Genomic DNA, 27331 nt, shown 5'->3' with positions numbered 1-27331 from the left:
ATTTAAACTTACAAATAAGAATGATCATGAAGGGCCGCAATGCATTTTACGGCTATAGTTCTAACTTTAAAACATCCACAGGAAAGTGCAAAACATTTTCGTTAGTGTACACCTCGAAAAAGGAAGAGACTTATCCCCTTGGTAGCAGCCTATCCAGGGAACTACATCTGTTTTGTTATGGAAACAAATGTCAGACACCTAAGGCTATGTTCACACACTGCATCTTAATTCTGAGTGCATCTTGAGTGCATCTTGACTAGAGATAAGCGATGTTCGAGGTTCGCCAATTTCATGTTCGAGTGATTTTGGGGGGTGTTCGAGTCGTTTGACGAACTCGAACGATTTGCTAAAAGTTCGGCAGTTCGAGTTGCATTCGAGAATGGTTTGATCACCAAAAGCGTGGCTTTTCACAGTAAGTATGTGCGCACTTTTCCTATCTGCATGTGTCCTCCGTCCCCAGCACAATCCTTCTCTCTTTCCTACTCACCGATCACGGGCGTCTCGCTGCACGGCTGTCACAACTCTCCAGCGGCATTTCCTCTTTTGAAAATGGCTGCCGCTTCATTATTCAATTAGTTATTCCGTACTTTCCCCGCCCACGGGCGCCCATGATTGGTTACAGTCAGACACGCCCCCACGATGAGTGACAGCTGTCTCACTGCAACCGATCACAGCCGCCGGTGGGCGGGTCTATATCGTGCAGTAAAATAAATAAATAAATAAATAATACAAAAAAAAAAAATGCGGTTCCCCCCATATTTGATACTAGCCAGGATAAAGCCAAATGGCTGGAGGCTGGTATTGTCAGGATGGGGAGCGCCACATTATGGGGAGCCCACCACCCTAACAATATCAGATAGCAGCCGCCCAGAATTGCTGCATCCATTAGATGCGGCAGTCCTGGGACTCTACCCAGCTCATCCCAAATTGCCCTGGTGTGGTGGCAATTGCGGGAATAAGGAGTTAATCATGACAAGCGTCTCCCCAAGATACCTGCCATGATTAAACTGTAAGTGAAAGTAAAGAAACACACACAGCGAAAAATCCTTTATTTGGAATAAAAGACCAAAAACACCTCATTTACCTCTTTATTAATCCCCAAACAACAATCCAGGTCCGAAGTAATCCACACGACACTGTCAGCTCTGCTACATGAAGATGCAGGAAGCGCTCTGTGACCTCTCCACGTAGCACCTGACATGAGCCGCGCTGTCACTGGAGACTTCAGTCTGCAATGCAGATGTCAAGATTACCAAATCTGCCTATGTTTCTCATTAGAGCCAGTGGCTTAATGGTTAGAGCTCTTGCCTAAGAAGCATTAGTTCACGAATTCAAGTCCTGGCTGCCCCGGTAAAGAATTTAATTATTATTTATTTATAATTATAATTTAATTTAATTATGCACTGAGGGGAGGATGATGGGGGTTGCCTGCGTATGTGTGGTGATGCCGGTGTTTGCCCATCCGTCCAGCTGAACAATCTGCTACTAGATTCTCTACTGCAGTATAGAGGTAAAGATTACCAAATCTTCCTATGCTTTTCATGAGAGGTAGTGGCTCAATGGATAGAGCTTCCGCCTAAGGAGAGTTAGTTCACGAGTTCGAGTCCTGGCCGTCCCGGTAAAGAACTTAATTTATTTTAAATTTTAAATTATAATTATTATTTATTTATAATTATAATTTAATTTAAATATGCATTGAGGGGAGGAGCCGGACATCAGCTGTGAGCCGCGGGACACACCTCTAAAATCAGAGCAGTTCACGGAATGATGCTGCATTGCTCTCTCCTCTCTCTCTTCTCTCTCTCTCTCTCTCCCTCTCTCTTTTTCTCTCTCTCTTTCTCTCTCTCTTTCTCTCTCTTTTTCTCTCTCTCTCTCCTCTCTCTCTCTTTTTCTCTCTCTCTTTTTCTCTCTCTCTCTCCTTTTCTTTCTCTTTTTCTCTCTCTCTTTTTCTCAGTCTCTCTTTTTCCCTCTCTCTCTCACCTCTCTCCTCTCTCTCTTCTCTCTCCTCTCTTTCTTCTCTCTCCTCTCTCTCTCTCTTCTCTCTCCTCTCTATCTTCTCTCTCTCCTCTCTCTCTTCTCTCTCCTCTCTCTCTCCTCTCTCTCTCTTCTCTCTTTCTCCTCTCTCTCTCCTCTCTTTTCTCTCCTCTTGTCTCTCTCTCTCTTCTCTCTCTTTCTCTCTCTTCTCTTTTCTCTCTCTTTTCTCTCTCTTTTCTCTCTCTTCTCTCTCTTCTTTTTCTCTCTCTCTCAGACCTGGCGATGATCAGCTGATGAGGTCACCTGACGGAATCAGCTGACACTATAAGTCAAGCGGTGAGGCCGGCTTTTTACCTCCCGGCTGGCTAAACTATCAGCTGCTGCTGTCGGACAGGAGTCTGCACAGAAGTGTGTAGTTTGTTTTTTGGGGTTTTGGCCCTTGAACCTGACACATCATCTGATTGCTTTGCCTTCCAGTAAACCGATCAGATGATATTGGATTCGGATTGGACGGCGCGGGACCCTTGACCCAGGATTACTGCGGAGGGGGGGTCTTTATTTCAATAAAGATGGAGTCACTAATTGTGTTGTGTTTTATTTCTAATAAAAATATTTTTCTGTGTTGTGTTTTTTTTATCTGTACTAGAAAGTCATGGTGGCCATGCCTAATATTGGCATGACACCTTGAATTTCGGGCTTAGGACCAGTTGATAATATACAGCTAGCCCTAACCCCGTTATTACCCAGCGAGCCACCCATCACCAGGGCAGCTGGAAGAGTTGGACACAGCGCCATAAGATGGCGCTTCTATGAAAGCGCCATTTTATGGGGTGGCTGCGGACTGCAATTCGCAGCAGGGGTGCCCAGAAAGCTTGGGCACCCTGAGGTGCGGATTCCAATCCCCAGCTTTCTAGTTGTACCTGGCTGGACACAAAAATTGGGCGAACCCCATGTCATTTTTTTTTTAATTATTTGATGAAATTCATAAAATAATTAAAAGAAAAAAGGGCTTCGCTATATTTGTGGTTCCCAGTCGGGTACATATAGGCAGCTGGGGGTTGGGGGCAGCCCGTAGCTGCCTGCTCTACCTGGCTAGCATACAAAAACATGGCAAAGCCCACGTAATTTTTTTGGGGGGAAAAAAAACTCCTGCATACAGTCCTGGATGGAGTATGCTGAGCCTTGTAGTTCTGCAGCTGCTGTCTGTCTGTATGCAGGAGAGCAGACAACAGCTGCAGAACTACAAGGCTCAGCATGCTCCATTCACTAGTGTATGCAGGAGAGCAGACAGCAGCTGCAGAACTACAAGGCTCAGCATACTCCATCCAGGACTGTATGCAGGAGTTTTTTGCCCCCCCAAAAAAATGACGTGGCCTTCGCCATATTTTTGTATGCTAGCCAGGTTCAGCAGGCAGGTACGGCTGCCGCCAACCCTCAGCTGCCTATTTGTACCCGGCTGGCAACTAAAAAAATAGAGAAGTCCTTTTTTTAATTATTTCATGAATTTCATGAAATAATTAAAAAAAAAATCGACATGGACTTCACCCCATTTTTGTGTCCAGCCAGGTACAACTAGGCAGCTGGGGATTGGAATCTTCAGCACAGGTTAGCCCGAGCCTTCTGGGCCCCTCTGCTGCGAATTGTAGTCCGCAGCCGCCCCAGAAAATGGCGCTTTCATAGAAGCGCCAGCGTCTGCCGATGTATCCAACTCTTCCAGCAGGATTGAAGCTGGGTGGCTTGCTGGGTAATAATGGGTTAATACTAGCTTTGTTTTCCTAGCTAGTATTAAGCCAGAGATTCTTAATGCCAGGCAAGTTTGACCCGGCCATTAAGAATCTCCAATAAAGGGTTAAAATAAATACACCACACAGCGAAAAAATACTTTAATAGAAATAAATACACAGACACATTAGAGACTCCATGTTTATTACTCCCTGTCAGCCCTCCACGATCCTGGTCTTCTGTCTTCTTTCTCCTTCAACCCATGCAGCTCTTCTACATCAGACAGCACTGCATGGGAGGAAGAACGCTGCTGCTCCGTGAAGTCTAATCACTAAGTGAGTGAGCAGAGGCTGCTGGCTGTAAGCGGTGACGTCACTGCTGCCACCATTACTATAGCAACGGCAATCATCGATCACGTGATTCCCGATGCCGCTATTCACTGGCTGTGGCATCTAGTTCCTGCATGTGGGCTCATTCTGTAAAGAGCACCCATATGCAGGCACGGGGAGCCGACCATGTGCCAGAGCATTTCACCGGTACACGGAGATGCACAAATGAGCACCGCGTCATACAGACATAGTACTGTATTATTAAACCGGTGTTCACTTCAAAACTGCTATAGTGTCTTACGGTCAAAGAAAAAAGCTGATTATATTGTATTTGGGTGTATAATAAATTCTACAAAAATAAGAAAATAGTGTGCACACACTTAGAATTAGAAGTATGGAGGAGGTGCTAGTGTAAGAGGATCAAAAATCCCTGAAAAATCGGGACCGAAACGTTATTGTTGCAAAATTGTCGCAAGTGTCACATGTCTTTCAATTGTTGCTATCTTGCCTTCTGTATTAAAAATCTATTAGCATTGAGAAAAAGAGTTATATCTTTATTCATTTTTGCCCATTGAGAGTGCAGTGTTATATTTATATATAATAAATTCTACAGACAAACAAAGAACCAGGAAACAACTATTAACTAGCTCTGCTGACAACGTTATCCCACACATTCTGAATTTGAACCCTTCTATAATCAGTTTTGTTGTATTCAGTGCTGGTAGAGACATGTGGAGATATTATTTTCAATCAGTCAGAGTCAAAGGGGAGGAATTCCACATTTCCCATATCCGGTTGAACTTCTCCGGACACCCTCTGTTTTGATATACTGTCCGATCATACGGGAGCATTTTGTTCACCAATTCTATCCACCGTAGGAGGAGAACTGCCCATCCACCGCATGGCTATGAGTTTCCGGGCCATACAAAAGGGATTCCCGCAGAAATATTTTGTGTTAGTGTGACCATGTCCCTTCGTCCATAATCCCAAACAGGCAAAGAAGTGGTTCAAGGGATATAGGAAAAAGAGCCAGGGAGGACAAGACCGAGATAACCTCCTTCCAAAAGATTGCAATCACTGGGCAGTCCCATATCATGTGAAAGAAATCAGCATCCCCTCCATGGCACCGCAGCAGTCAGGAGTCGCCCGGTGTCGCATTTTGTATAACCTTGAAGGAGTTAAATACGCTTGATGTATGATATATAGTTGGGTCATTCTATTATTAACCGAGGGTGATACCTTAGTTGGGGATTCAAGAATCTCCTCCCAGTCCTCCTCCTGTATGTTCGGGGTTAACAGTTCCCACCTCCCTCTAACTGCCAGTGGATGGGACTCGTTTCCCACAGACGGTAAGTTGGTATATAGAGATGAGATCAGTCCTTTAGGGCCTTGGGACCGCACAAATCCAATTAAGGGAAAAGAGGATATAAGGGTAGCTTCCGGCCTGCTCTGCATATGATGTTGAATTGCTGATCTAAGTTGCAGATATCTAAAGAAGTGAAATCTAGCCACTTTGAATTGGGAGTGAATTTGCTTGAAGGATAACAATACATTTTGTTCATAGATATTACTCAGAGTGAGTGCGCCATGTGAGCTCCAAAAAATGGAGGACGGGCATCTCGGCGTTAATGTCCGAAAAATTCACCACCCTTTTAACCTGTCTTCAAACCTGTTGCGCCAACCTGAATAGTGGCAGCATCCGAGCCAGGCCAGTTCCAGAAACCCAAGTAAGCACCTTGTTCCAGCAGCGTGTGCAAGGTGGCTCTCTGAGTTCGGAAGGTCGGATCCTGGCATCCACGAAGACAGTGCCCTCAGCTGGCCCGACAGGTAATATAAGTAGAAATCCGGAAGAGCCAGTCCCCCCTGTCGCTTAGATCTGTGTAGTGTGGTCAGTTTCAGTTTAGGTCGTGAGGTGCCCCAGATGAACCCAGATAATAACGAATTCAGGGAAGGATAATAAGAATAAGGACTTAGGAACTGGAACCGCACTGTGCTGGAGGAAATAACTGAGTTTGGGAAGTAAGATCATTTTTACCAAATTGACACGGCCCGGGACTGATAGAGGCAGCTTGCTACATAACGAGAACTTAGTTTTGGCCAATGTCAGTAGAGGGTAAATGTTAGACTGTATGTTACGGGGGGACCGGCAGATTAGGACCAGGGGGTATATATCCTAATCGCCAGTCGGGGCCCACCGTGCTCCAGATGACAAAGGAGCTGCTGGCACCTGAGGGTTAGGCGGAGACTATAGAGCTGGATGGCTCTGAGAACCCAGGAACCGGTCACGTGTGTTGGGACACGTCAGACCGGACGACAACCCAATTAGCGTTTTGGTGCACCTAGCGCTACACCAACCACGTGTGCAGGAAACACGTCAGGCCGGGTGGTAACCAGGTAACGTTGACCGAAAGACCACCACGAAAGCGCCCTGTTGGCCACGTGTGTAGGACACGTCAGGCCGAGCGGTCCTCCGATTAGCGTTTCTGGCCACCTCTCGCCTGGCCACGTGTGTGTAGGACACGTCAGGCCAGATGGGTACACCAGTAGCGTTGACTGGGAAGCCGAGGAGGATAAGGAACACCCTGTTATCCCCACAGGGGTCCTGGGGTACGCTGTCCGTGCGCGTAGGGGGCACAATCGGACAGGTGGCGCAGCAGGTGCGTTGTCCGTGTGCGTAGGGGGCACAATCGGACAGGTGGCGCAGCAGGTGCGTTGTCCGTGTGCGTAGGAGGCACAATCGGACAGGTGGCGCAGCAGGTGCGTTGTCCGTGTGCGTAGGGGGCACAATCGGACAGGAAGCACAGCAGCCGCAGCCCAGTTAACGCCACTGGGCTGCTATAGCAAGACTGGAACGGCAGAAGGGAAGCACGGCGCCTGACCCTGATGTGCCGAGCCACGAATCTTGTCGTGACAGGCACCGTTCGCCTAACCCTACCTATCGCTTCCCAACATAGGCTTATGCCGCAATGAGGCTCTAACATGGAGGTGTGCTCTGACTGAGCAAAAGTGAAGACTGCGCACCTCCATGTTGTCTCCAGCCCCTTTTATAACCTGGGTCCGCCCCAAACCCAGGGTGGAACCACCAAGGTCCAATAGCAGAGTGCCATGTCATCAGTGACGTCACATGCGACCTATCCGGAACCGCCACGTCATTGATGACCTCATGGCAGCCACGCCCCAAACACTTCACCAGTCATCGTCTGACGACCAATACTGAGGTGCCAGATCATAGGAGCGGGCCTCTGCGAGCCAGTCTGGAGTTGCCACGTCATCAGGACACCTGACACCCTCTGCCCTATCAGGGCCTGCCCCCTCACGGACATGCTCAGTGAGGTCCTTACCGGACCTAGCCTCTGGTGCACTAAGTGCCTGAGCATGCCCAGTAGCTTGAGCAACAGGCTCAGAAAGCAGACTATCAGTTTGAGCATGCTCAGTAGGCACATCCCAGAACTTAGACACAGCACGAAGTCCAAGTACCTGTGCAAAGAGGCTGTTAGGGTTAATTGTGGGAGCACGCTCAGTAGCCTGAACTGAGGACTTAGTCTCAGACATAACACAATCAGGCTGAGCATGCTCACTAGGCAAAACACCGGGCTTAAACTCTAGCTGGGGTAAATCGGCGCACGCATGCGCACTAGCCGCCTCTCCACACTTAGACGTGGTGGAAGGAACAGCCAACTGGACGACCCGAGGCACGGCCAAGAATGGCAGCCGGCACCTGGGCGCAACAGGAACCGCAGCAGGCTGCTTGCGGCTATGGCGGCGCCGGTTCGTAACACTGTAGGCCCTGTTGGCTATCTCGATTTATTATAATCCCCAGATACTTAAAGCTAGAGACCAGCGGCAGCGTAGACAGCACCTGCAGGCCAGAAATCGGGCTGAGGGACAGGGGCATCAAATGGGACTTGTCCCAGTTTATTCTAAGTCCTGAAAATTTACCGAATTTGTCAATAACGTCAACCACCCGAGGCAAAGACCGCTCCACATCCTCCATGAATATGATCATGTCATACGCATACAGTCCGATGGTATCTACCTGATCTGCTATGCGTATGCCCTGAATCAGTCTATCTGATCGAATCTTGATCGCCAGGGCTTCGATGGCCAGAGCAAAAAGAGCCGGGGACAAGGGGCATCCCTGCCGAGTTCCTCTTCCTAAACGGAAGGAGTCTGAGAGAATACCATTGACCACCACCCTAGCCCGGGAAGCAAGATACAACAACTGGATCCAATTACAAAATTTAGGACCAAATCCAAACTTTTGAAGGCAGGCCCGCAGGAAACTCCACTCCACAGAGTCAAATGCCTTGGCCGTGTCCAGCGAGGCCAAGGCCCACTTACTGTCCATCACCAATGTGCTTGATTGGACCACCGACTGAACTCTTCTGATGTTAATGGAAGTACTCTTCCCTGGCATGAACCCTGTCTGGTCAGGGTTAACCAGATCCAATATGACAGAATTCAGTCTGGTGGCCAATATTTTGGCAAAAATTTTATAATCCGCGTTTACAAGTGAGATGGGGTGGTAGGATCCACACTCTGATGGGTCCTTTCCTTCTTTCAGGAGCACTATGATGTTAGCATCGTAAAAGGAGTCCGGGAGGGAGGTCTCCTGCGTAGTCCGAACAAACACCTCCAACAAAGGCGGCAGCATTAACTCTTGGTATTTCCCATATAACTCCACGGGAAAGCCATCCGGCCCCGGAGCCTTGCCTATAGCCAGGTCTGCCACTGCAGATTTCAGCTCATCCAGAGTAATTTCAGCATCCAAAAAGGCCTGCTGAGCGGTAGTAAGCCTCGGGAAGTCCACATCTTCCAAATACGTCAGGCAGTCTGTCATAGTCACCCCACTTTTAGATTGATATAGCGAGTCACAAAAGCTACAAAAGCATTGAAGGATGTCAGTGGGGGAAGTGGCCACACTGCCGTCTGGCCTACAGATTTGAAGCACAGTGTTAGAGGAGTTATGTTGCCTAACCATAAAAGCCAGGAGTTTGCTAGACTGATTCCCCAGTTCAAAATATCGTTGTCTTGTCAAGAATAATTTACGTTTTGACTTAGTATCTAGGTGCTGTGTATACCTTCTATGTGAACTGAGCCATGTCTGTCTGTTGTCGTTAGATGGGTTAGCAATATAAGATTTCTCCGCCTCTCTGACCTGTCGCTCCGCCATGTCATCTTCCTGTGAAGAAGTCCGCTTAATATAAGAGATCGTCGACATGAGACAACCTCGTAAGTAGGCTTTTAGGGTGTCCCAAAAGATATTGGTGTGTCGGGGTTCCACATGTGCACTAATGAAGCAGTCTAGTTGGTCAGGGATTCTGTCATTTGTCCCGATCAGTTTCAACCAGAATGTGTTCAATTTCCAGATAGGGCGGTGTGTTGAGTGATCAAACTTAAGCGATAAGATCACTGGACTATGATCTGAAATGCCTCTATTGCCATGCTGTACCCCCTCCACCCATAGGGCAAGTCCGCTAGTCCCAAAGAAATAGTCCAGACGGGAAAGTGTGTGCCTAGTGGAGGAATGACAGGTGTACTCTCGTACTTCCGGATGCCGGAGTCTCCAGAGATCTAACCAACCGTTGCCCTGCATGTAAGTAGAAAGAGTAGTGGGGGTCGACTCAGTCGTATGGGAAGTATCATCTAGCCGGAGTCTGTCAAGTCTACTGTCCATAACTAAGTTGAAGTCTCCCATACAAAGCATGTGGGTGTCCGGATAGCTGAACACAAAGCTGACCGCACTTTTAACTATCGCCAAATTAGCTGGAGGGGGGTTATAGAGACATATTATAACATATTCCTGAGAATTAATGGCAGCCTGAACAAAGACAAATCTCCCTTCAGTGTCTCTACGAGCTACCTGAAGATCCCAGCGCAACGACTTATGAATAAGCAGGGAGACTCCTCTGGACTAGCTGGTGTGATAGGCATGGATTGACCACTGGATCCAAGGTTTCAGCAAAAACCTGGTCGTGTCTCTGGTCAAGTGCGTTTCCACCAATGCCACCAGAGAGGGGCCATAGCGCTTAACCTGCGAAAAAACTTTTGCCCTTTTTCCTGGTGTCCTGAGACCTCGCACATTCCACACTAGACACTTAAAATCAGAACCCATCTCGGAACTCAGACATATGGGCCCAACCCAGTACTGTCATCTCCCCAGCACTTTTCCTGCTATTTCGTAACCTATAACAAAGACGGGTTAGCATCAAGGACATCAGCAGAGCAAAAATTGAACAGTAACATAACAAACACACATTGTACGGATAATTCTCTTCGCATAAAATCGCGGAAAAATAAAGGCAGCGTCCATTGCCCATCCTATCCAGTCATAAAGGGGATACCGTCACTGACATCAGTGGTAGGTATTGTTGGTATGGCGTTTATGGCAAGGAGAGGTTCCTGAAGCTTTAACTAACATTTGGTATATAAGAGTCTTTCCATCTCACCATCCTGAGGCACAGCATAATCAGTCCAGGCGGAGATGACAATGAAAATAGTGCAGTCACTTCCCTTTATTTCCTCGGTGCTGTTGGAGTCACTCGGAGGCCTCACCAGGTGTGGAAAAGAAAAGTGTTTTGCCTTCATTGATGATCCAGAGGCGAGCTGGGTATATCATTGAGTATAGAATGTTATGGTCTCTGAGCAGTTTCTTGACCTCCATAAATTGGGCCCTCTGCCTCTGGAGGTCCACCGAAAAATCAGGAAAAATGGAAATTGTGGCATTCTCCATCTTTAGTGGGCTCTTCTGTCTGGCGAGACACAGTGCTGTATCTCTGTCTCTGCAGTTAAGAAGTCGTGCCAGGAAGGGTCTGGGGGGGGCCCCCGGAGGGAGAGGTCGAGTAGGAACTCGGTGGGCTCTTTCCACTGCAAACGTCGAGGAGAAGGCGTCGCCCAAGGTGGTTTTGAGCCAATCCTCCAGAAAGTGTTCTGGTTGCTGACTCTCTGAGCGTTCTGGAAGGCCAATAATGCGTATATTGTTACGCCACATTCTGTTCTCCAGATCATCTGCTTTTTGCCTCCAGGCGTTCATCGATCCAGCCTCCTTGGTGAGCTTGGTGGACATAGGGGGTCACAGTGTCTTCCAGATGAGAGACTCTACCTTCAACCTCCACAATTCACCCCCTCAGGGCCTGCATATCTTGCCGAAGAAGCCCGACCTCCGAGTGCACCTCCTCTATTTTCCCCGACAGGGAGGATTTGCAGGAGGATATAGCGTGAAGTAGTCGTTCAGACACCTGCTGGAGAGTTAGATCTTCACCCTCCGGTTCTTCACCAGTTGAGGGGTTCACTTTACTCTTACTCTCTCCCCTCAAGGTCCGGGATGACTCGTAGGGGTCCCCTTTGGCGTACTCCTTCAGCTTGTCCACCGCAGAGTGATTTTTAGCTGGGCACATATTGTACAGTGCCTACAAGTAGTATTCAACCCCCTGCAGATTTAGCAGAATTACACATTCGGAATTAACTTGGCATTGTGACATTTGGACTGTAGATCAGCCTGGAAGTGTGAAATGCACTGCAGCAAAAAAGAATGTTATTTCTTTTTTTATTTTTTTTTTAAATTGTGAAAAGTTTATTCAGAGGGTCATTTATTATTCAACCCCTCAAACCACCAGAATTCTGTTTGGTTCTCCTAAAGTTTTAAGAAGTATTTCAGGCACAAAGAACAATGAGCTTCACATGTTTGGATTAATTATCTCTTTTTCCAGCCTTTTCTGACTAATTAGGACCCTCCCCAAACTTGTGAACAGCACTCATACTTGCTCAACATGTGAAAGACAAAGGAGCATTCCAAGGCCATCAGAGACAAGATCGTGGAGGGTCACAAGGCTGGCAAGGGGTACAAAACCCTTTCCAAGGAGTTGGGCCTACCTGTCTCTACTGTTGGGAGCATCATCCGGAAGTGGAAGGCTTATGGAACTACTGTTAGCCTTCCACGGCTTGGACAGCCTTTGAAAGTTTCCACCCGTGCCGAGGCCAGGCTTGTCCGAAGAGTCAAGGCTAACCCAAGGACAACAAGGAAGGAGCTCCGGGAAGATCTCATGGCAGTGGGGACATTGGTTTCAGTCAATACCATAAGTAACGTACTCCACCGCAATGGTCTCCGTTCCAGACGAGCCCGTAAGGTTCGTCATTTCATCTTCCAACAAGACAACGACCCAAAGCACACAGCCAAGAAAACCAAGGCCTGGTTCAAGAGGGAAAAAATCAAGGTGTTGCAGTGGCCTAGTCAGTCTCCTGACCTTAACCCAATTGAAAACTTGTGGAAGGAGCTCAAGATTAAAGTCCACATGAGACACCCAAAGAACCTAGATAACTTGGAGAAGATCTGCATGGAGGAGTGGGCCAAGATAACTCCAGAGACCTGTGCCGGCCTGATCAGGTCTTATAAAAGATGATTATTAGCTGTAATTGCAAACAAGGGTTATTCCACAAAATATTAAACCTAGGGGTTGAATAATAATTGACCCACACTTTTATGTTGAAAATTTATTAAAATTTAACTGAGCAACATAACTTGTTGGTTTGTAAGATTTATGCATCTGTTAATAAATCCTGCTCTTGTTTGAAGTTTGCAGGCTCTAACTTATTTGCATCTTATCAAACCTGCTAAATCTGCAGGGGGTTGAATACTACTTGTAGGCACTGTATATGAGCTGGAAAGCCTAAGGAGAAGTAGAAGAAAAAAGGAGACGTGTGGCGCTCTGCGGCCACAATACAGCGACTAATATAGGCAGGTATATCTGGTGGTACTGTGCCGTATACCAGGAGAGTGTGAGACTACCCTTTCTTCACAAATCAGCAGGGAGAGCTGGTTTGCAGGTTTTCCAGTGCTCCCAAGGGGTTAATGCAGCCTCCAGATTATTATGTCCTCACTATATGTCACAATCTACAGGCCAGGGAGTGATCTCTGTCCCTTTGCAGGTTTTCCAGTGCTCCCAAGGGGTTAATGCAGCCTCCAGATTATTATCTCCTCACTATATGTCACAGTCCACAGAGTGATCTCTATCTCCTTGCAGATTGTTCAGCGCTCCCAAGGGGTTAATGCAGCCACCAGATTATTATCTCCTCACTATATGTCACAGTCCACAGAGTGATCTCTATCTCCTTTCAGAATGTTCAGCGCTCCCAAGGGGTTAATGCAGCCACCAGATTATTATCTCCTCACCATATGTAACAGTCAACAGAGTGATTTCTATCCCCTTGCAGATTGTCCAGCGCTCCCAAGGGGTTAATGTAACTTCCAGATTATTATCTCCTCTCTATATTGTGTGTCACAGACTGCAGGCCAGGGAATAATCACTATCCCTTCAGATAATTGTGAGGTCAAGCTTTCTCTCTACCGCAGGGCCCCCTCTCAGTGTCACGTTGTCTAGGCTTCTCACTACACAGCCTCAGAATGTCCCAGAATGGCACCGGAGCCGGAGAAAACCGAAGAAGGGGGGGTAGTGCAGCAGGCAGGGTCAGCAAGATGACCGGCGGACTGTTTTTGCTAGTGTGTGGGGAAGTGCGGAGCCTGTCTTTCAGGGCACACACCGCCTTACCGCAGGTTCTGCTGGTGTCCGTCTGTGCACTGACTCCTCTGATCAGCTCCTCAGGCACAGGAAGCAAGGAGAAGAGAGGAGAAGCCAGCCCCACAGGCTGCGGCGTCTCTGCAGCGTGCAGGAATATGGCCGCCGGCTTTAGATGGCCTTCACTCCACCACACTGCTTGCAGGTCCCAACAGGCCGGATCACCCAGATCAGCTCCCCTGATGCCCAAGGGGATTACCGCACACCCGGGGGAAAGCGTCCAGGAGCAGGTGAGACTCTGAGATGTCAGATCTTTGTAAAATGGCAGCAGGATTGCAGGAGCTCCTTCACAGTGCGACTGCTGTCCTTGCTACATCGCCCCGCCCCCTTTGAAAAGTTTTTTGCCACATTTTTATTGCGTTTTTGTTAATGCGTTTTTTAAAGGAGAAACAAAACATGACACGATAGGATAATTGATAGCTTGAATAGATAGATAGAGAATAGATAGATAATAGGTGGATAGATAATGTATAGATAATAGATAACAGATAATAGATAGATAATAGAAAGAACAGATAGAATAGATAGACAGAAATAAAAGAATAGCTCTATAGAGGGGTAGCTAGCTTGGCAGCTGTTTTCTAATTTATTTTTTTTGTTAAAAAAATAATGTGGGGTCCCCGCAATTTTTCAGAGCCAGCACAGGAACAGCAGCAGCTGCAGGCTGCAACCCTCAGCTGTGTGCTGTATCTTGGCTGGTTATGAAATCTTGAGGGGATCCCACACATTTTTTTTTAATTATTTTATTTATTTAAAAAATAAATAAATAAATAAATGACGCGAGGTCCCTCCCATTTTTTTAAAACCAGTCAAGGTACAACAGACAACTGAGGGATGATATTATTATTGTGGGAAGGGCCATTGTTATTTGGCCCTTTCCAGCCTAACAATAGCAGCCCACAGCCGTCCCAGAAGTGGTGCATCAATAAAATGCGCCAATTCTGGTGCTGGGCCAGCTCTTCCCGTTGCCCTGGTGCGATGGCAATTGGGTTAATAAGGAGTTAATAATAGCCCACAGCTGCTACTAAGCCCTAGCTTTGTGATAGCAGGCGTCTATGAGAGACCACCCGTCACTAATCTGTAAGTGAAGGTAAATAAACACAAACACCCAAAAAATCCTTTATTTGAAATAAAATACAAAAAAGCACCCTCTTTCACCACTTTATTAACCCCCCCAAACACCCCTCCAGGTCTGACGTAATCCACACGAGGTCCCACGATGCTTCCAGCTTTGCTACATCTGACAATCACAGCGAGCGGCCATAGAACAAGACTGTCCTCTGTGAGCTCCACGCAGCAACTGAAGTGAACCATGAGATAAGCGGTGACATCACTCAGGTTACCCGTGACCACAGCTACAGTCCTCCACCTGTGACAACAAATCACCCGAGTGACTGAAGTGAGCCGCGCGACCAGCGAGACGTCACTCAGGTGATTTGCTGTCACAGGTAGAGGCCGTGGCTATGCTGTGGCCGTGGTTAACCTGAGTGACATCACTGCTGAGCGCGCGGTTCACTTCAGTTGCGACCTGAACTTTACAGCAGGCAGTCTTTTTCTAAGGTGGTCGCTGTGAGCTTCAGATATGTAGCAGTGGTGGAAGTGTCGTGGGACCTCGTGTTGCTTACGTCAGACTTGGAGGGCTGTGTTGGGGTTAATAAAGTGGTAAATGAAGATGCTTTTTTGTTTTTTATTACAAATAAAGCATTATTTCTGTGTTTGTGTTTATTTCATTTCACTTACAAATTAGGGTATCTCGGATACACACCTGCCATTACTAATCTAGGACTTAGTGGCAACTATGGGCTGCCATTAACTCCTTGCTACCACGATTGCCACCACATCAGGGCAATCTGGATGAGCTGGGTAAAGTCCTGGGACTGTCGCATCTAATGGATGCGGCAATTCCGGGCGGCTGATGGCTGATATTTTTAGGCTGGGGGACTCCCAATATCATGTCTCCCCAGTCTGAGAATACCAGCCCTCAGCTGTGAGGCTTTATCTTGGCTGAGTATCAAAATTGGTGGGACCGCATGTCCTTTTTTTTTTAATTATTTATTTATGTAGTGTACTGTATGATATAGACCCGCACACCAGTGGCTGTGATTGGTTGCAGTCAGACAGCTGTCACTCAGCATGGAGGCACGTCTGACTGTAACCAATCACAGCCACTGGTGGGAGGGTGAAGCAGTGCATATTCAGTGAAGGTAATGAGTGGCTCGGGAAGTGAATGAATGGCAACGGAAGCAGTGTGACAGCCGCGCTGATGATTCCGTAAGTATGAAGCGCTTGCTCCTACCACTTTGCGCCAGATTCTGATCTCCACTGACTCTATGGGAACCAGCATCTAGCCAGATACCAGGGATCAATACCTCACCGACCTCGAGTCAGCGGGGGATTGATCCGTGAGTCCTTCAAAACCCATGGATAAGACGCAAAAAGAATTGACATGCTGCATCTTCAAAAACGCAGCCAAGATGCAGCCAAAAAAGATGCACTGTATTGACAGCAAAATAGAAATCTCATAGACTTTGCTGGGAGAAGGAAATGCACATTTTTAGGTGCACCTTTGTGACGTCAAAAATGCACCAAAAACGCAGTAAAAGATACAGCGTGTTAACATAGCCTAAGGCTAAGAACGCACTTTGCGTTCTCCTACTTGCAGTTCTAAACGCACGTTTTGGGCTTAATTGATTTGACCAAAGTTGCCTTTTTCAGAACTTTAGCGCTGAAAACGCATGCATATTTACCATTTTAAATGCATTTTCAGCGCTTTTTACATGCTTTTTCCCCTGCGTTTTGACAGATGCGTTTTGAACATCAAGACACTGCTAAATAAAGTTTAAACAGTCAAACACAATGAAAAAAGAGAAAAAAAGTTAAACATACTTACCGTATATACTGGCGTATAAGACGACTTTTTACCCCCTTAAAATAATGGCTACAGTGGGGGGTCGTCTTATACGCCGGATATATACCTGGGTGCTGTAGTGCGCCGCTCCACTCCGTTCCACGCTTGGATTCTGCCTCCATAGCGACGAGGGAGGAACTTCCTGTCACCGCTGCTGAATGGCAGAGCGCTGGCCAATCAGAGGCAAGCAGCTCTGCCTTGACGTCAGCGCTCTAGCAGGGAAGTTCCTGCCTCGTCGTTATGGAAACGCGATACACAGCCCGGCCCCGTACTGGTATATCATACAGCATATATACTGGTATATATACAGCGGATATATAGCGTATATATAGCAGGGGGCCGCACTGTGTGAGGAGGTGTTTTTTTTTTCACTGTCCAGTATAACCAATAGGATTAGTGCAGTAACGCCAGATTCCCCTCGCATCCATGCAGGGACATTAATGAAGAGCTTACATGCTGGCCCCTGCACTAATCCTATTGGTTATACTGGACAGTAAAAAAAACACCTCCTCACACAGTGCGGCCCCCTGCTCTTAGCATACTGAAGCATACTGAACGGGGGTAGTCTTATACAGTGAGTATATCCCAAATTCTATATTTTTAGGGCAGAAGTTGGGGGTCGTCTTATACGCCCAGTCGTCTTATACGCCGGCATATACGGTATATAATTTTAAAAATAATTAAGAAATTAGAAATAATGAATAAAATTATAGCGTTAATATACTATTTATTGGAAAAATAGCAATAAATTATTATTTTTCTTTAATTTAATTGTCGGACTATGTGTGTGTGTAAAGGGACATATGAAATCATTATTTCAATGTCCAAAAAGCATGCCTTTTGGTAGTCCAAAACGCATGTTTTCTGCACATAAAAAGCAGGTAATACGCAGGAATTTGAAGGAATCTTGGTTTTTGCCATTTCTCATTGACTTCAATGCTAGCAAAACGCACCCAAAATGGCAAAAACAACTGACATGCTGCTTCTTTGAACGCATGGTTTTTGCCACAAAATCTGCAAATTAAACGCAGCATTTAGAAACGCAAAGTGCGGTCTGAAAATCACCATTTTCCATTGACATTGCTGGAAAATCAAAACGCATGCCTTTTGGCATGAAAAAGGTGCTTCTCAAAACGGACCTAAAAAGCACCTGAAACGCAGGTGGAAACGCAAAGTGCGTTCTTACCCTTAGGGTAATTCACAGGAAACACGTCATGGCAGCAACAAGGGCCATCATCTGACCCCCCCACTGCCATGACAACCCATTGGTGGCGGGGAACGGCGCGATTGTCGCCGGACAGCATTAGATTGCACTGTCAGAGTTTGACAGCACGATCTACGGGGTGAAAAGGCTCAGTTAGATCGCCAATCCACCGGTGCCTGTTAGCCTCACATGTCTGCTGATCAGAGCAGCAGATATGTGTGGAGATGACCGAGGGCTCATCGTGGGAGCCCGGGATAACGGGACAGACATGGCCAAGGATGGACCAGTACATCATTGGTCATGAAGGGGTTAAAGAGCCTGACAGAACACAATAGAAGTAGTACAAGAATAAAAGAGAACTGCAACTGCCAGGTGGGTCCTTCGATCCACTTATACACATAGATGTGGCAGGAGTACCAAGGAGAGTTCCCAATGAGTTTAAACCATGGAATTAGATTTGAGTCTCTCATATTCTGGTGGGCCACAACAAACAAATATGTGGTTTGGATCAATTACATATATTATAAAAAATAGAGGTTTGTTAACTGTTCACAAGTTATGGAAAAAAAGGTAGTCTAAGCAAAATGTTTGGAAGTTACTGTTTACTTTTATACCAAACAATACAGAACTGGATGGTAGTATAACCAAAGCCCTGGAGGGCCTGACATCCCTGTCTGAGGAACTAGCGAAAAATTCAGGAATAAATTATCCATTTCCAAACCTATTGGAAGAATAATTCAGCAGATGGATCTGACTAATTGCCTCACTACTGATGTCTCTCTGTGTGAGGACAGCTATATTGGTGACCTGTGGATGTTGCTGTGTACCTTCTATAAAAGACTTTTCCAGAGAATGATTGACATCCCGGATCCATTTGAAAGACCTATTATGACTGATGAAACCTTTTAACAAGAGTATTCCAGCTACCATAATGACGGCAAACCCTGAAGCAGCCCACCGTGAAAAAGATCACATGAGCGTAATGGATGTTTGGTATAATCAGGAGGGCAGTGTTAGGAAAATCAAGAGTTAAAACTTATAGTAAAATGTATTTTTTAACATATCTTCTTATGACAGGGACAAAAGAATGTTTATAGATTTGTACTTATCAAACACCTCTTTCTTGTCTGTGACTATGACCTTGTATTTGTACAGAACTTGTGTTATTAAAGGGAACCTCTCAGGTACCTTATTTCCTCCAACCCAGAAGCATTCATACCTGTATGCCCGAATTCCCTCCCTAACCAGCCCGGTATAACGCTAACTACTTATAAACTTTGCATTCCCTAAACTAAGTAGGCCTGTGACTAGTCGTATGGGTGTTAGTTCCCCGGTGGGCATGATACCATGATTTCCTGAAAATCTTGCGCTTGCGTGCTGCTCATATCGGCTGGGCCAGTGTGCCTCAGAAGCAGGGTGGAGGTTTCCCAGCTTCATTAGACGTACTGTGCATGACTGGAGGTTCATAAGATGACTCACGTACAGGTCTTCTGAACTTCTGGTCATGCGCAGTGTGCCTAATGAAGCTGGGAAGTGTACACTTGGCTTCAAAGATACACTGACATGGCCGAAATGAGCCGAGCATGTGTGTGAGATTTCAAAAGTTGGAGGTGACACCAACTCAGGGAAATCATAGTATCACGCCCACAGGTGCGTGATAACATGGAAAGAGGGCTAACTAACGCCCCTGTGACTAGTCACAGGCCTAATTAGCATAGGGAATACAAAGTTTATAAGTAGTTTTTGAAACATTTATATTAGTGAATAGTGTTATACAGGGCTGTTTAAAGAGGGAATGTTGGCATACAGGTATGAATGCTCCTGGGTTGGAGGGCAAAGGGGAACTAACAGGTTTCCTTTAACACCTGTAAGTTAGATAAGTAGGAGAAGACAGTTCAAGATAGCATCAGTACTTCAAGTATCTTTTGTAAAATAACTAATATTCCGAGAAGTTAATTACATAAATAGAATTTAACCAATAAGAAATAGACAAGAACCGTATTATCTGAGTGGCTCCATTGGTTAATAAGGGTAATAAATAGTGATGGTCAGATCCGGACTGTAAAAGTCTGGACCCGCGCAGTTTCAAAGGTGACCAGGTGCCAGGCCCGGGCCCGGATTTCCAGGTGATTGATCCGGATCCAGCACTTGAGAAAATAAAAAAAATAAATGAAAAATATAGAAAATAAGAATGAAGCGAGCGCTTCATACTTACCAAGGCTTCGTCACAGCTGTACACTGCTCTCGCGACCTCTCTTTCACTTCCTGGCCCGCTAATGCATATACATTACTTTCCCTGCCCACTGGCTGGCCTGGATTCTGTGATTGGTTGGAGTTAGATGCGCCCCATGCCTGTTTCCCTGAAACCAATCTCAGGGGTCTGTACCTCTCTGATATATTCTATTGGGTGCGCTCACACAAGCTGTATGACTCTCACAAGTTTCACATTGCATCACCCGGCACGGCCGCACACTCTCCGAACATGAGCATCTCAGCTGCACAGAAATACATGCAGCCGACCCACTCCTGTCACTCATACGGCTCCCTGATATACTGAGTGTATATAGTTATAACTGCAGGAACTGGCACCACTGATTTCGGGGGTCTGTACCTCCCTGATATGTTCTATACACTGAGTGTATAACTACAGGACCTGGCGCTGCTGATCTCGGGGGTCTGTACCTCCCTGATATATTCTATGTACTGAGTGTATAACTACAGGAACTGGCGCTGCTGATCTCAGTGGTCTGTACCTCCATGATATGTTCTATATAATGAATGTATAACTACAGGAACTGGCATCACTGATCTTGGGTGTCTGTACCTCCCTGATATACTCTATATACTGAGTGTATAACTGCAGGAACTGGCGCCGCTGATCTCGGGTGTCTGTACCTCCCTGATATGTTCTACATACAGAGTGTATAACTGCAGGAAGTGGCACTGCTGATCTCAGGTGTCTGTATCTCCCTGATATTTTCTATATACTGAGTCTATAACCTCAGTGCAGAAGCTGGCACCGCTGATCTCGGGTGTCTGTACCTCCCTGATATATTCTATATAATGAGTGTATAACTGCAGGAGCTGGCATCACTGATCTTGGGTGTCTGTACCTCCCTGATATACTCTATATACTGAGTGTATAACTGCAGGAACTGGCGCCGCTGATCTCGGGTGTCTGTACCTCCCTGATATGTTCTACATACAGAGTGTATAACTGCAGGAAGTGGCACCGCTGATATCGGGTGTCTGTACCTCCCTGATATATTCTATATACTGAGTGTATAACTGCAGGACTAGGGCCGCTGATCTCGGGGGTCTGTACCGCCCTAGTATGTGCTATATATTAGGCGTAAAACTGCAGGAGCTGGCGCTGATGAGCTCGGGTGTCTGTACCTCCCTGGTTGTCTATGTACTCCGTGTAACTGCAGGAGCTGGTGCCGCTGATCTCGGGTGTCTGTACCTCCCTGATATGTTCTACATACAGAGTGTATAACTGCAGGAAGTGGCACTGCTGATCTCGGGTGTCTGTATCTCCCTGATATTTTCTATATACTGAGTCTATAACCTCAGTGCAGAAGCTGGCACCGCTGATCTCGGGTGTCTGTACCTCCCTGATATATTCTATATAATGAGTGTATAACTGCAGGAGCTGGCATCACTGATCTTGGGTGTCTGTACCTCCCTGATATACTCTATATACTGAGTTTATAACTGCAGGAACTGGCGCCGCTGATCTCGGGTGTCTGTACCTCCCTGATATGTTCTACATACAGAGTATATAACTGCAGGAAGTGGCACCGCTGATATCGGGTGTCTGTACCTCCCTGATATATTCTATATACTGAGTGTATAACTGCAGGACTAGGGCCGCTGATCTCGGGGGTCTGTACCGCCCTAGTATGTGCTAAATATTAGGCGTATAACTGCAGGAGCTGGCGCTGATGAGCTCGGGTGTCTGTACCTCCCTGGTTGTCTATGTACTCTGTGTAACTGCAGGAGCTGGTGCCGCTGATCTCGGGTATCTGTACTTTCCTATGTTCTATATAATGAGTGTATATAGGTATAACTGCAGGAACTGGCACCACTGATTTCGGGCGTCTGTACCTCCCTGATACAGCTCTGGCAAAAATTAAGACACCACTACAAAATTGTCAGTTTATCTTATATTTCTCTTTATAGGTATATTGAGTGAAATGTAAATTGTTCTTTTATTCTATAAACTATTGACAACATGTCTCCGAATTTCCAAGCAATAATTTTTGTATTTATTTTCTGAAAATGAGAAATGGTCAAAATAACAAAACAATACATTGTGTGCAGAATTATTAGGCAAATGAGAATTTTGATCACATGATACTTTTTATACATGTCGTCGTACTCCAAGCTGTATAGGCTTGAGAGCCAACTACCAATTAAGTAAATCAGGGATGTGCATCTCTGTAATGAGGAGGGGTGTGGTGTAATGACATCAACACCCTATATAAGATGTGATTAATTATTATGAAACTTCCTTTTCTTTGGGAAAATGGGTCAGAAGAGAGATTTGACGGGCTCTGAAAAGTCCAAAATTGTGAGATGTCTTGCAGAAGGATGCAGCAGTATTGAAATTGCCAAGCTTTTGAAGTATGATCACCGAACAATCAAGCGTTTCATGGCAAATAGCCAACAGGGTGGCAAGAAGCGTGTTGGGCAATAAAGGCGCAAAATAACTGCCAATGATTTGAGGAAAATCAAGCGTGAAGCTGCCAAGATGCCATTTGCCACCAGTTTGGCCATGTTGCAATGTTACTGGAGTATCAAAAGCACAAGGTGTGCCATACTCAAGGACATGGCCAAGGTAAGAAAGGCTGAAAAATGACCACCTTAGAACAAGAAACAAAAGATAAAACGTCAAGACTGGGCTAAGAAATATCTTAAGACTGATGTTTCAAAGGTTTTATGGACTGATGAAATGAGAGTGACTCTTGATGGGCCAGATGGATGGGCCAGAGGCTGGATCACTAAAGGGCAGAGAGCTCCACTCCGACTCAGACGCCAGCAAGGTGGAGGTGGGGTACTGGTATGGGCTGGTATCATCAAAGATGAACTTGTAGGACCTTTTCAGGTGGAGGATGGAGTGAATCTCAACTCCCAGACCTACTGCCAGTTTCTGGAAGACAACTTGTTCAAGCAGTGGTACAGGAAGAAGTCGGTATCGTTCAAGAAAAACATGATTTTCATGCAAGACAATGCTCCATCACATGCATCCAACTGCTCCACAGCGTAGCTGGCCAGTAATGGTCTAAAAGATGAAAAATTAATGACATGGCCCCCTTGTTCACCTGATCTAAACCCCATAGAGAACCTGTGGTCCCTAATAAAATGTAAGATCTACAGTGAGGAAAAACAGTACACCTCTCAGGAACAGTATCTGGGAGGCTGTGGTGGCTGCTGAACGCAATGTTGATCGTAAACAGATCAAGCAACTGACAGAATCTATTGATGGTAGGCTATTGAATGTCATCATAAAGAAAGGTGGCTATATTGGTCACTAATTTTTTGGGGTTTGTTTTTGCATGTCAGAAATGTTTATTTCTAAATTTTGTGTATATTGGTTTACCAGGTGAAAATAAACAAATGAGATGGGATATATTTGGTTTTTATTAAGTTGCCTAATAATTCTGCACAGTAATAATTACCTGCACAAACAGATATCCTCCTAAGATAGCCAAATCTAAAAAAAAAAAACCCAACTTCAAAAAATATTAAGCTTTGATATTTATGAGTCTTTTGGGTTGATTGAGAACATAGTTGTTGATCAATAATAAAAAAAATCCTCAAAAATACAATTTGCCTTATAATTCTAGACATTGGGCAGGAATTGGGCAGATTAAACTTTGCAAAAGAGATATGAATCAAGCTGCATACAAGGTTATCCTGGAAAAACAGGATAACCTTGTATGGAACCAATTACACACCCCAGTGGGCGGGGAAAGCAGTGAATATTCAATGAGGGTTAATTGTCGGCTCCGGAAGTGAATGCGTGACCTGGAAGCAGCTTGCCACCATAAAAGATCTTTGGTGAGTACATCGCGCGCTCCTACCCCCTTATCTCTTCTACCAACATTATTAATCTCCGGATTCTGATTCAGATAGACTTATGAGGATACCGGATTCTGGACCGGATCTGGATTTTTTTTAAATTTAACAAACTCGCTGGTCCCGGTTTTCTGTGTGTCCACCCAGCTTTAGTAATAAAGCCTTGTGATGTATTTTTTGTCAAACAGCTTAATAACTGCCAGACAACCTTGTAGTGTGTGCTCTGTTGTCTCCTTATCAGCAAGCATAAACTGCTACCCACCTTTGAACTCCCGGAACATTAAAACAAAAACATGCTGTACTTTTATTTGTTTTGTGGCTACAAAATGTCTATTTAGTCTATAAAGGGTGTTCAAAGTACACATGTATCAGTATTATCAATTTCAACAATATTACACGTGTTTCAACTGTATCATCTACAATTTCAGTTTTTCAGACAGCCCAACAGTGTTACAAATCTGCATTATTGATGCAATATTTTTGACCCACTAAGCAATATAATTTACTTTACAGCCACTTATAAACATACTTGTGCAAAATGATCCTAAAACATATATACATTACATACCTTTAACTGCTGAAGACGATAATCTTGAGCTCGGGCAAGCTCTAATAGCATTGCACATGGTACAGCTGAATCTGTAGCCCCAATGAATATTTTACCATCCCACTGAGGACGGAAGTATTTTGAATCATAATGGCAGGCAAGAACCAAGTGACGATGAGCAGATGGATTTAGAGTGGCAATAACATTTGAGAATGTCACATATCCATAAGGAGTTTGACTTCGAAATGTATCTTCTTCTATAAACCACCCAGCTTGAAGTCTCTGCAATCGTTGTTTAATGTGCTATGGACAAAAAAGCAAAACAAATTGTTACAGAATTGAAATCAGAAAGTGGCTTGATTCTCAAAAAAGATGGTTTATCTGTTAAGGATGACCTGTCAACAGATCAGAAATGCTCCGTTTGTTTTTTTATCTTATTTTATTCAGGCTGCTCCAGAGAGTTATTAACTCTTTTTTTAAATCAGCAATACAGTTCCAGAGATATTGGCCTATTTATTTAGTGGTATTTTTTGGTCTTTACCAAAGGGGCATTCCTTACAGGATTCTCTGTTGGTCTGCTTTTAGGCTGCTCTGCATAATTATCCTGTGAGACCCACCAACTAATAAAATTTTATTTCTCTGGAAACATATGACAAGTTTTAAAGAAAAAAAAAAATCGAATATTTAGGGGAGCAGCAAAAATAAAAGTGAAAACATTTTCCCCTTTTGACAGATCCTCTTTAACTCTTTTATACCTAAACAATATTTACCTTCCTAACAGCCCATTTTTTTTAAATCTGAGCGGTGTCATTTTATGTGGCAAAAACTTTAGAATACTGTGCCTTGCGAAAGTATTCGGCTCCCTTGAATTTTTCAACCTTTTCCCACATTTCAGGCTTCAAACATAAAGATAAAAATTATAATGTTATGGTGAAGAATCAACAACAAGTGGGACACAATTGTGAAGTTGAACAAAATTTATTGCTTATTTTAAACATTTAAAAAAAACAAACAAATAACTGAAAATTGGGGCGTGCAATATTATTCGTCCCCTTTAAGTTAATACTTTGTAGTGCCATCTTTTGCTGTGATTACAGCGGCAAGTCGCTTGGGGTATGTCTCTATCAGTTTTGCACATCGAGAGACTGAAATTCTTGCCCATTCTTCCTTTGCAAATAGCTCGAGCTGAGTGAGGTTGGATGGAGAGCGTTTGTAAACAGCAGTTTTCAGCTCTTTCCACAGATTCTCAATTGGATTCAGGTCTGGACTTTGACTTGGCCATTCTAACACCTGGATATGTTTATTTGTGAACATTCCCTTGTAGATTTTTCTTTATGTTTGGGATCATTGTCTTGTTGGAAGACAAATCTCCATCCCAGTCTCAGGTCTTTTGCAGACTTCAACAGGTTTTCTTCAAGAATGGCCTTGTATTTGGCTTCACCTATCTTCCCATCAATTTTAACCATCTTTTCTGTCCCTGCAGAAGAAAAGCAGGCCCAGACCATTATGCTGCCACCACCATGTTTGACAGTGGGGATGGTGTGTTCAGGGTGATGAACTGTGTTGCTTTTACGCCAAACATATCGTTTGGCATTGTGCCCAAATACTTCGATTTTGGTTTCATCTGACCAGAGCACCTTCTGTCACATGTTTGGTGTGTCTCCCAGATGGCTTGTGGCAAACTTTAAACAACACTTTTTATGGATATCTTTGAGAAATGGCTTTCTCTTTGCCACTGTTCCATAAAGGCCAGATTTGTGCAGTGTACGACTGATTGTTGTCCTATGGACAGACTCTCCCACCTCAGCTGTAGATCTCTGCAGTTCATCCAGAGTGATCATGAACCTCTTGGCTGCATCTCTGATCAGTCTTCTCCTTGTTTGAGATGGAAGTTTGGATGGACGGCTGGTTCTTGGTAGATTTGCAGTGGTATGATACTCCTTCCATTTCAATATGATCGCTTGCACAGTGCTCCTTGGGATGTTTAAAGTTTTGGAAATCTTTTTGTAACCAAATCCGGCTTTAAACCTCTCCACAACAGTATCACGGACCTGCCTGTTGTGTTCCTTGGTCTTCATGATGCTATCTGTGCTTTAAACAGAACACTGAGACTATCACAGAGCAGGTGCATTAATACGGAGACTAGATTACACACAGGTGACTTATATTTATCATCATCAGTCATTTAGGACAACATTGGATCATTGAGCTATCCTCAATGAACTTCTGGAGTGAGTGTGCTGCACTGAAAGTAAAGGAGACGAATAATATTGCACGCCCCACTTTCAGTTATTTTTTAATTTTTTTTAAAGTTTAAGATAAGCAATACATTTCTTTCAACTTTACAATTGTGCCCCACTTGTTGTTGATTCTTCACCATAACTTTAAAATTTTTATCTTTATGTTTGAAGCCTGAAATGTGGGAAAAGGTTGAAAAATTCAAGGGAGCCAAATACTTTCGCAAGGCACTGTATGAACAAACTGAAGGTCCATATTTCAGGACGCCAGAAATGAGGCCAACATCAATTATAATAAAATAAATTCAATTTTTTATTAATGATAAGGAAAAATCCAATTTTTTAATTTAAAATATATACCAAAACAGGGAAATATACTCAACTAGTAAACCAGAAGAAAAAAAAGTATGGGGCCATTTTCCAGATTTTAATCAATAAATACACTTCATATGGTATACCAGGCAAGAAATATAAATCAGAAAAAAATATTAAATGGATTAAATATGCCCATGAATATGTCTGTCAATCAGGTATGTACAAGGTATATAGTATATGTACAATCTATACAACCAGTAAAGGAATATGTCTACAGATCATAAATAAGATTGATCAAAACTATACAAAAACAGTGGATATGGAAAGTATTCAGACCCCTTTAAATCTTTCACTCATTGTTTCATTGTAGCCATTTGGTAAATTCACAAGAATTCATTTTTTTCTGTGCACCCCATCTTGACAGAAACCCCCCCAGAAATGT

At 44.8% G+C, this 27331-nt stretch overlaps 1 protein-coding gene across 1 annotated transcript in view; it reads right to left on the bottom strand.

Moving 5' to 3' along the window:
* Positions 1-27331, bottom strand: part of QPCT (glutaminyl-peptide cyclotransferase) — a 585853-nt gene that overhangs the window by 295782 nt on the left and 262740 nt on the right. The window contains exon 3 of the mRNA XM_075339704.1: positions 24359-24640. Within this exon, the coding sequence (XP_075195819.1) occupies positions 24359-24640 (282 nt within the window). The remainder of the gene's footprint in view (positions 1-24358; positions 24641-27331) is intronic.

Source organism: Anomaloglossus baeobatrachus, chromosome 3 (genome assembly GCF_048569485.1).
Source record: "Anomaloglossus baeobatrachus isolate aAnoBae1 chromosome 3, aAnoBae1.hap1, whole genome shotgun sequence".
Lineage (NCBI taxonomy): Eukaryota > Metazoa > Chordata > Amphibia > Anura > Aromobatidae > Anomaloglossus > Anomaloglossus baeobatrachus.
Note: the sequence above shows the minus strand (reverse complement) of the source record. Positions and strands in the feature narration are given on the sequence as shown.